This window comes from Coregonus lavaretus (genome assembly GCF_964263955.1).
Source record: "Coregonus lavaretus genome assembly, chromosome: 19".
Taxonomy (NCBI): Eukaryota; Metazoa; Chordata; class Actinopteri; order Salmoniformes; family Salmonidae; genus Coregonus; species Coregonus lavaretus.
Window position 1 is genome coordinate 20,320,776 of NC_140006.1, and position 11,489 is coordinate 20,332,264.

General features: G+C 45.1%; 1 protein-coding gene across 1 annotated transcript; it reads left to right on the forward strand.

The window, feature by feature from the left end:
• The first annotated feature begins 6,899 nt into the window (after nucleotides 1–6,899).
• Nucleotides 6,900–9,078, forward strand: LOC311147148 (E3 SUMO-protein ligase ZBED1-like). Its single transcript, XM_084183781.1, has 2 exons — nucleotides 6,900–8,152; nucleotides 8,307–9,078. Exons 1-2 carry the CDS (start codon nucleotides 6,972–6,974, stop codon nucleotides 8,971–8,973), a joined length of 1,848 nt encoding a protein of 615 aa, XP_084039907.1. The 5' UTR covers nucleotides 6,900–6,971; the 3' UTR covers nucleotides 8,974–9,078.
• The last annotated feature ends 2,411 nt before the right edge of the window (nucleotides 9,079–11,489 follow it).

Below are 11,489 nucleotides of genomic sequence, written 5' to 3' on the forward strand. Positions count from 1 at the left end.
ATGATGATGGCAGGCAACCATGGTTAACAGAGGAAGAACAATGATTTCAAGCACCACCCTCCTTTTAAAGCTTCCAGTCTGTTATTCTAACTCAATCAGCATGACAGAGTGATCTCCAGCCTTGTCCTCGTCAACACTCTCACCTGTGTTAACGAGAGAATCACTGACATGATGTCAACTGGTCCTGTTGTGGCAGGGCTGATATGCAGTGGAAATGTTTTGGGGGGATTCAGTTCATTTTCATGGCAAAGAGGGACTTTGCAATTAATTGCAATTCATCTGATCACTCTTCATAACATTCTGGAGTATATGCAAATTGCCATCATAAAAACTGAGGCAGCAGATTTTGTGAAAATTAATATTTGTGTCATTCTCAAAACTTTTGACCACAACTGTAAATACACAGTACAAAAGCCAATAGCAAAATGGACAGAATTGCAGGAAATTAGCTTCAGATCCGGTGTCCGGAATATAAATAATACACTACATGGCCAAAAGTATGTGGACACCCGTTCAAATGAGTGGATTCTGCTATTCTCCATTGACAAACATTGGCAGTAGAAAGGCCTTACTGACTTTCAACGTGGCACCGTCATAGGAGGCCACCTTACCAACAAGTCAGTTCATCACATTTCTGCCCTGCTAGAGCTGCCTTGGTCAACTGTAAGTGCTGTTATTGTGAAGTGGAAACGTCTAGGAGCAACAACGGCGCAGCCACGAAGTGGTAGGCCACACAAGCTCACAGAACGAGATGGCCAAGTACTGAAGCATGTAGTGCGTAAAAATAATCTGCCCTTGGTTGCAACACTCACTACCGAGTTCCAAGCTGCCTCTGGAAGCAACGTCAGCACAATAACTGTTCGTCGGGAGCTTCATGAAATGGGTTTCCATGGCCGAGCAGCCGCACACAAGTCTAAGATCACCATGCCCAATGCCAAGCGTCGACTGGAATGGTGTAAAGCTCGCCGCCATTGGACTCTGGAGCAGTGGAAACGAGTTCTCTGGAGTGATGAATCACGCTTCACCATCTGGCAGTCCAACGGACGAATCTGGATTTGGCGGATAACAGGACAACGCTACCAGCCCAAATGCATAGTGCCAACTATAAAGATGGGTGGAGGACAAATAATGGTCTGGGGCTCTTTTCATGGTTCGGGCTAAGCCCCTTAGTTCCAGTGAAGGGAAATCTTAGTACTACAGCATACAATGACGTTCTAAACAATTATGTGCTTCCAACTTTGTGGCAACAGTTTGGGGAAGGTCTTTTCCTGTTTCAGCATGACAATTCCCCTGTGCACAAAGTGAGGTCCATACAGAAATGGTTTGTCGAAATCGGTGTCGAAGAACTTGATAGGCATGCACAGAGCCCTGACCTCAACCCCATCAAACACCTTTGGGATGAATTGGAACGCCGACTGCGAGCCAGGCCTAAACGCCCAACATCAGTGCCCGACCTCACTAATGCTCCTGTGGCTGAATGGAAGCAAGTCCCCGCAGCAATGTTCCAACATGGAAAGCCTACCCAGAAGAGTGGGGGCTGTTATAGCAGCAAAGGGGGGACCAACTCCATGTTAATGTCCATGATTTTGGAATAAGACGTTCAACGAGCAGGTGTCCATATACATGTAGTGTAAATACATTCCAGTCAAAAGTTTGGACACACATACTCATTCCAGGGTTTTTCTTTATTTTTACTATTTTCTATATTGTAGAATAATAGTGAAGACATCAAAACTAGGAAATAACACATATGGAGAACCTGTAGTAACCAAAAAAGTGTTAAACAAATCAAAATATATTTTATATTTGAGATTCTTCAAAGTAGCCACCCTTTGCCTTTATGAGAGCTTTGCACACTTGGCATTCTTAAAAGTTAATTTGAGGAATTTCATTCCTTCTTAATGCGTTTGAGCTAATCAGTTGTGTTGTGATAAGGTAGGGGGGTGGAGGGTATACAGAAGATAGCCCTATTTGGTAAAAGACCAAGTCCATATTATGGCAAGAACAGCTCAGATAAGCAAAGAGAAACAACAGTCCATCATTACTTCAAGACATGAAGGTCATTCAATACAGATCATTTCAAGAACTTCGAAAGTTTCTTCAAGTGCAGTCGCAAAAACCATCAAGCGCTATGATGAAACTGGCTCTAATGAGGACCACCACAGGAATGGAAGACCCAGAGAGGATAAGTGCATTAGAGTTACCAGCCTCAGAAATTGCAGCCCAAATAAATGCTTCACAGAATTCAAGTAACAGACACATCTCAACATCAACTGTTCAGAGGGGACAGTGTGAATCAGGCCTTCGTGGTCGAATTGCTAAAAATAAACCATTACTAAAGGACACCAATAATAAGAAGAGACCTGCTTGGGCCAAGAAACACGAGCAATGGACATTAGACCGGTGGAAATTTGTCCTTTGGTCTGGAGTCCAAGTTTGAGATTTTTGGTTCCAACCGCTGTGTCTTTGTTAGACGTGGTGTGGGAGAACAGATGATCTCTGCATGTGTATTTCCCACCGTAAAGCATGGAGGAGGAGGTATTATGGTGTGAGGATGCTTTGCTGGTGACACTGTCTGTGATTTATTTTGAATTCAAGGCACACTTAACCAGCATGGCTACCACAGCATTCTACAGCGATACGCCATCCCATTTGGTTTGGGCTTAGTGGGACTATCATTTGTTTTTCAACAGGATAATCACCCAACATACCTCCAGGCTGTGTAAGGGCTATTTTACCAAGAAGAAGAGTGATGGAATGCTGCATCAGATGACCTGGCCTCCACAATCGCCTGACCTCAACCGAATTGAGATGGTTTGGGATGAGTTCGACCGCAGAGTGAAGGAAAAGCAGCCAGCAAGTGCTCAGCATATGTGGGAACTCCTTCAACGCTGTTGGAAAAGCATTCCAGGTTAAGCTGGTTGAGAGAATGCCAAGAGTGTGTAAAGCTGTCATCAAGGCAAAGGGTGGCTACTTTGAAGAATCTAAAATATAAAATATATTTGGATTTGTTTAACAATTTTTTATTTACTACATGATTCCATATGTGTTATTTCATGGTTTTGATGTTTTCACAATTATTCTGCAATGTAAAAATAGCAACAAATAAAGAAAAACCCTTGAATGAATAGTTGTGTCCAAACTTTTGACTGGTAGTGTATATGTATGTGAATGGTGTGCATAGACAGTATGGACAGTATGTGAATAGAAAATGTGTGTATAGCAGTAGTTATATAGGATAAACCATGACTAGAATACAGTATATACTGTAGATATAAAGTTGGTAAAACAATATTAAACATTATTAAAATTACCAATGTTCAATGACTCTATGTACATAGGGCAGCGGTCTCTAAGGTGCAGGGTAGAGTACAGGGTGGTAGCCGGCTAGTGTCAGTGTCTGAGGTTCAGGGCAGGGTACTGGGTGGAGGCCAGCTAGTGCTGGCTGTTGAACAGTCTGATGATTTAGCTTGACAGGATGCTCTCAATGGTGCATCTGTAGAAGATCGTGAGTGTTTTAGGGGGCCAAGACACATTTCTTAATCTTCCTGAGGTTGAAGAGGCATTGTTGCACTTTCTTCACCACATTGTCTGTGTGAAGGGACCATTTCAGAATGTCGGCGATGTTCACGCCGAGGAGCTTTTGACCCTCCACTGTGGCATGCTCGCTCTGCTGTCTCCTGTAGTCCACTATCAGCTCCTTTGTTTTGTTGACGTTGACAGAGAAGTTATTTTCCTAGCACCACTCCGCCAAGGCACTCACCTCCTCACTGTAAGCTGTCTCGTCATTGTTGGTAATCAGGCCTACCACTATTGTGTCATCAGCAAACTTGATGATTGAGTTGGAGACGTGCATGGCCACGCAGTCATGGATGAACAGAGAGTACAGGAGTGGGCTGAGCACGCACCCCTGTGGGGCCCCTGTAAGTGTAGATCACAAAGGTGTGATGGAACATGTATTTTAAATGGTGGGAGTCTATGTGCTGTCTTGTGTTCTCACCATCTCTGGTGATTGTGTAGTTATATCAGTGTGGTGCTCAGCAGCAGACATTCCTAAATCCCTCACTCCCTCCCTCCCGCCCTCCCTTCCTCACTCCCTCACTCCCTCCCTTTCTCCCAGTGACCCCTCTCAGGTGGCAGAGGCACACAGCCCGGTGAAAGAGGTCACATGACCTCTATTAACCTGGTTCCACAGAGAATCGACTGGAGACACGAAGGCTCTCACCCAAAATGTGTTTTCCTTCTAGACGGGTGTGAGAAAAGTCACAGGGATCATGCAACATATAGCCTTGTTAGAGTAAAGTTCTCTTGCATTTGAGTGTTCCTGCCTTTCTCACATGTAGAAAGACATGTATGGTATGGTAGAAAAGTGGTTAAAATGTCACAAACCTACATATGCATTACTATACAATATATATTTGCTCCACTTAACAATGTTTTTTGGGAAAATAATGACTAAAAGCAGAAAGCTACAAAAGTCCACTTGGACTGAAGGTCCTTCCAAACAAACATTCGCTACAAACAAATAAAGCGGATTATTTAAGACTTCATTCTACTCCATGTAATCATTGTAACTATTTATTAGTGTCCGCTGGAGGCATTTCCGCTGTCTTTGTTTCAGGAAATCACAAAGGCTTCCTGCAGGCCTTACTGGCAGAGGACTGAGTGTAATCCTGCCTGTATTACAGTTGCTGACAGTAAATAACAACCCCTACTCAAATACGCTGGTGCGCACACACATGCACACACACGCACGCACACGACCACACACACACACACACACACACACACACACACACACACACACACACACACACACACACACACACACACACACACACACACAGAGCATATAGAATGCATAATCACCTTGTGAGGCCAGAGGAGGCCACAGTCATGCAAGTGCTCTGTTGTGTTTTCAGCCAGGGGAGAACATTTGTATTTGATTGTCACAGCATCATTTGCTGTCCTATGCTAATTTGATTTCCAAAGCCAAATGTAATGCTCCTCATTCATCCTTCCATGAATATGCTTCATTGGCCCCATACAGAAAAATAATGTGTTTAGAAAGTATTTGTTGCACATAATTGTAACATTTACAGGTATGAAGTTGCTTCAGAGAGTACATTGTATTCACACCCCTTTACTTTTTCCACATTTTGTTGTGTTACAGATCTGAAATTGAAATGAATTTAAATTGAGATTTTGCGTCTCTGATCTACACACAATATCCCATAATGTCAAAGTGGAATTTTGCTTATAACGTTTTTTTCGAAATTAATAAAAAATAAGTATTCAACCCCTTTGTTATGGCAAGCATAAAGAAGTTCAGGAGTAAAAATATGCTAAACAAATTACATAATAAGTTGCATGGACTCATTCTGTGTTCAATAATAGTGGTTAACATGATTTTTGAATGACTACCCTATCTCTGTACCCCACACATACAATTATCTGTAAGGTCCCTCAATCGAGTAGTGAATTTCAAACACTGATTCAACCTCAAAGACCAGGGAGGCTTTTCAATGCCTAGCAAAGAAGGGCACCGATTGGTAGATGTGTAAAAAAAAAAAAAAAGCAGACACTGAATATCCCTTTGATCATGGTGAAGTTTTAATTAGGCTTTGGATGGTATATCAATACACCGTGTCACTACAAAGATACAGGCGTCCTTCCTAACTTAGTTGCCGGAGAGGAAGGAAACTGCTCAGGGATTTCCCCATGAGGCTAATGGTGATATGAAAACAGTTTCAGAGTTTAATGGTTGTGATAAGAGAAAACTGAGGATGGTCAACAACATTGTAATTACTCCACAATAGTAACCTAAATGACAGAGTGAAAAGAAGGAAGCTTGTACATAGTAAAAAATATTCCAAAACATGCATCCTGTTTGCAACAATTCACTTAAAGCTGTAATCAGCAGTTGAAATAGTAACAAAGCACTCCCTATCCCTGTTTCAGTAAAACACTGAGGGATGGGGCTGGAGAAATGTAACCACTCACAAATGCATAGACATACAGTAGCTATGGATGCAAGGACAATTATAGTTTTAACCATGTTTTGAATCTATACAGCGTGTGTTTACATTTACTTTGTTTACAAACATTGGAGTAAAGCAAGCTTATATTTTGGGTTCTGATGGGGTACTAAGCTCATGAGGCATTTCTAAGTTATATTCTTCAAGAATCAATGGGTATATATCATTAATCTGTAAATCCAAAAATGGATGTAGCTACTGCAGATTGCTCCTTTAAGTAATACTGCAAAAAATGTGGCAAAGAAATTAACTTTTTGTCCTGAATACAAAGCGTTATGTTTGTGACAAATCCAACACAACACATTACTGAGTACCACTGTTCATATTTTCAAGCATGGTAGTGGCTGCATCATGTTATGGGTATGCTTGTCATGTTTTTTAGGATACAAAGAAACTGAATAAGGCTAAGCACAGGCAAAATCCTAGAGGAAAACCTGCTTCAGTCTTCTTTTCAACAGACACTGGGAGACTAATTAATATTTGAGCAGGACAATAACCTAAAACACAATGCCAAATCTACACAGGAGTTGTTTACCAAGATAACATTGAATGTTCCTGAGTGGCCTAGTTACAGTTGTGACTTAAATCGGCTTGAAAATCTCAATAAGGCAGTCTAGATGATAGTGATGGGTCATGCGCACAAGCATCGGCTCTGAGAGCCGGCTCTTTGTAGTGAATCAGAAGAGCCGGCTCGCATCGAGTGAGAGCCGGCTCCCAGTTTTTTGCCCATTCGCTGCTTAGGTTTCACTTTCACAGAGGTCTGTTATGATTGGCCAGCATGGCGACCAGCATGCGGCATTCACGTGAGAATTAAGGATGTGTAAACAGAGAGGGGGCGGGGCAGACACACCACTTGACTCCACTGCAAGTGAAGAGAGAGACAGAGCGGACTGAGGAGCGTGTGTGCGTCTTGCATTGTCGTGTCGTTTAACTATGAGTGACACTAGAAAGCGAAGCAGCATCTGGCTGCAGTTTAAAGATATTGGGAACAAGAAAGCAGAGTGCCTTCACTGCAAAACGAAGGTCACTATAAGAGCAGGTTCCACCACAAACCTGCATAGACATACAAGAACTGTCCATCCTACAGTGCAGTTAGAGGAGAGAGGGCAAGCCAGCTCACCATCTACTGATCCTGGTGTGTCTCATACCAGAACAACAGCTGCTGTAACGTCTACTGCCATCCCCATGCGTGCAAGTATAACCTCTCCTACTGCAACTCAAAGCAAAATAAGTCAGTTTTTACCTAAACTGATGACCCCAGCCAAACAGCACAGTATTGATGATGAGTTGGCTAAAATGGTAGCTTCTGATTTTCAACCCTTTTCCATTGTGGAGGACAAAGGAATGAAAAACTTTGTCAAAGCCCTAAATCCCACATACACTCTACCCAGTAGAAAAACACTTTCCCAAACAATGATCCCAAAACTATATGACACAGAACGTGCATTATGGCAAGAAAGGGTGACAAAAGCTCCATCAGTTTGCCTGACAACTGACTGCTGGACCTCCAGAACAACCTGCTCTTTCATGTCTGTCACTTGCCACTTTATTGAAGATTACAAGATGACATCTTGCCTTCTGGACTGCTTCGAGTTCACCGACAGACACACTGCAGAAAACTTGGCAGTGGAGCTACTAAGAGTGGCAAAAGAGTGGCAAGTAGAGGACAAAGTGGTGTGCTGTGTGAGTGATAATGCTGCAAACATCACCAAAGCCATAAAAGTTTTGAAGTGGACCCATCACCCATGTCTGGCGCATACACTAAACCTGGTGGTTAGAGATGCTCTGAAGGTGATCAAAACAACCGTGGATAAGGTGAAGGCTGTTGTGGAGTTTTTCCACAAAAGCACAGTAGCAGCACAGAAGCTAAAGTCCACACAGCGCCAAATGGGGATTCCTGAACTGAGGCCCAAACAAGAGTGTGCCACCAGGTGGAACTCAACATTTGATATGTTGAAACGAATGCTTGAAATAAAAGATGCCATCATCTCCACCCTGGCCCTCATCAACGCATCTATTGAGCCATTAAGCCAAGAGGAATGGGAGCTGGTGAAAGAGGTCTGCGCCGTCCTGCAACCATTCCAGGAGGTGACTGTGGAGATAAGTGCAGACAGGTACCTAGAACCATTGAAGCATTGTTTTCTCTACTACTATTCAGTCACTATTATACATTGCAAACACAACACATACAGTATAATGCATCACGTATAATATGCCACATACTTTTAAAAAACTAAATTCTAAAAGTTGCTGTTTTCTCTCCTTCAGCTATGTCACAGCCTCGAAAATGCTCCTGCTTTGCAAAGGTCTGCAGCTGGTGACAGCCGAGAACCAATGGACAGTAACTGTGCAGAAAGTGAAGGAATTAGTTGCAGCTCTTTGTTCAGCCATGGACCGCAAATTTCTGCGGATGGAGTACAACACTGTCCTTTCAGAAACTACCTTATTGGATCCAAGGTTTAAAAAACTTGCCTTCAGTGATCGTAGAGCTGTTGATGAAGCTCTTCAGAGGATTAGTGCAGCAGCAGCAGCAAAATGCACCCCCAGCAGCCAGCCAGCTCCACCATTACAGGGCCAAGTGGAGGAGGAGCAGCAAACCTCTGCTGTTTGGAGGCTTTTTGATGACAGAGCTACAGGAGATGCTTCAAGGAGAAATCCGACAGCTGATGCTATAATGGAGGTGAGGAGCTACCTTGAGGAGCCCCTCATCCAGAGAGCAGAAGACCCACTGAGCTGGTGGCAGGCCAAGGCCTCAGTCTTTCCACTCCTGGTGAAGGTGATGGAGGGGAGACTATGTATTGTTGCCACATCAGTTCCTTCTGAGAGAATCTTCTCCAAAACAGGGCAGATACTCACGGAGAGGCGAAATCGTATCAGGCCTATCAGCCCATCCAAGCTGAGGCATCTGATCTTCCTGAATGCCAACCTGCCCTGAGGACTAATGCTGTTTGCTGGAGTTTGGTTCTGGTTTTGATTCTGTTCTGTGGATTTGTTTGAAGTTTATTGTTAATTTGTGCAATAAAAAAGTTTAATTGAAATAAACAAATGTAAGAGTGGTTTTGTCACAGAATAAATGCACAGAATTAGGCATTATAAGGTCTCTCATAAAAACACTGAAAGCAAAAGGGTTTTCAACACATAAACCATGATTTTTTTTCAAAGTTAAGGTAAAATATAGGCTACAAAAGATCCTAAATAAAGAGCCGTTCGGGAGTCGAAAGAGCCGGCTCTTCTTTGGGAGCCGAGTCAAAAGAGCCGGCTCTCAGAAAAGAGCCGAACTTCCCATCATTACTAGATGAGGCATTACTGACCGAGCACGCAGTGCATGTGCCCAGGGGCCCTGACCTCCAGGGGGCCCCTAATGATTTTGCTAGTCACTCTCACAAAAAAATCATACGAACATGGCATAAGACATGGCAAACTTTGTAGAATAACAGAAAATTACCTTTAAAACTGCAAAGATTTCTCTCCACCTCATGGCAAAATGTGTATAATAGCAGGATATTACCTTTGAAACTGCAAAATTTTCTCTCCAACCAATGGCAAAATTGTCAAAGCGACGTGTATGCGGTAGGCGAAGTCAAGAGCAGGACACCAAGCTACTGGCAGATACTTTACTGGATACAGTGCAAATCCAAAGTACAAAGGCAACCTCATACAGAGAGGAACGATACAACCCGCACACATGGGCAACTGCCGAAAAGACCAAAACAATTACGCACAATACACAATGAGAAACAGAGGGTTATAAAGGGAACACAATAAAACATAATGGGAAACAGGTGTAAACAATAAAGATCAAACAAGACAAACACCGAAACATAGATGGACGAACGCCGAAGCCTGCCCGAGCAAGGAGGAGGAGCAGCCTCGGCTGAATCCGTGACAGTACCTCCCCCTTGACGCGCGGCTCCAGCCGTGCGCCGACCCCGGCCTCGGGGACGGCCAGGAGGACGCGGAGCAGGGCGAGTCGGATGACTCCGGTGGAAATCGCTCAATATGGAGGGATCTAGGATGTCCCTCCTAGGGACCCAGCACCGTTCCTCCGGTCCGTACCCCTCCCACTCCACGAGATACTGCAGGCCCCCCATCCGACGCCTCGAATCCAAGATGGAATGGACTGAGTACGCCGGAGCCCCCTCGATGTCCAACGGGGGCGGAGGAGCCTCTCGTACCTCACTCTCCTGGAGTGGACCAGCTACTACCGGCCTGAGGAGAGACACATGGAACGAGGGGTTAATGCGGTAATTAATGGGCAGTTGTAACCTATAATATACCTTGTTCAATCTCCTCAGGATTTTAAATGGACCCACAAACCGCCGACCCAGCTTCCGGCAGGGCAGGCGAAGGGGCAGGTTTCGGGTCGAGAGCCAGACCCGATCTCCCGGTGCATACACCGGAGCCTCACTGCGGTGGCGATCGGGGCTCGTCTTTTGCCGCCTGATCGCTCGCTGTAGATGGACATGCGCAGCGTTCCAGGTTTCTTCCGAGCGCCGAAACCACTCGTCCACCGCAGGGGCTTTGATCTGGCTCTGATGCCAAGGTGCCAGGACCGGCTGATAACCTAGCACACACTGAAAAGGCGTAAGGTTAGTTGAGGAGTGGCGGAGTGAGTTTTGGGCTATCTCTGCCCAGGGGATATATTCCGACCACTCCCCCTGCCGGTCCTGGCAATAGGACCTCAGAAACCTACCCACATCCTGGTTCACTCTCTCCACCTGCCCATTACTCTTGGGGTGAAAACCTGAGGTAAGGCTAATCGAGACCCACAGACGTTCCATAAACGCCCTCCAGACTCTAGAGGTGAACTGGGGACCCCGATCAGACACTATATCCTCAGGTACCCCGTAGTGCCGGAAGACGTGTGTAAACAGGGCGTCAGCAGTTTGTAGGGCTGTAGGGAGACCTGGCATGGGAATGAGACGGCAGGCCTTTGAAAACCGATCCACAACGATCAAGATCGTCGTGTTCCCCTGGGAGGGGGGAAGGTCCGTGACAAAATCCACCGAGAGGTGAGACCACGGTCGCTGTGGAACGGGTAGGGGTTGTAATTTCCCTCTGGGTAGGTGTCTAGGTGCCTTACACTGGGCGCACACCGAGCAGGAGGAAACATAAACCCTCACGTCCTTAGCCAAAGTGGGCCACCAGTACTTTCCACTAAGGCAGTGCACTGTCCGACCAATACCAGGATGGCCAGAGGAAGGTGACATGTGAGCCCAATATATTAATCGATCACGAACCTCGAGCGGCACGTACTTCCGACCCTCTGGACACTGTGGGGGAGTAGGATCGGTACGTAACGCCCGCTCGATGTCTGCATCAACCTCCCGTACCACCGGTGCCACCAGACAAGACTCCGGAAGTATGGGAGTAGGCTCAATGGACCTCTCCTCTGTGTCATATAGTCGGGACAGGGCGTCTGCCTTAGCGTTCTGTGACCCTGGTCTATAG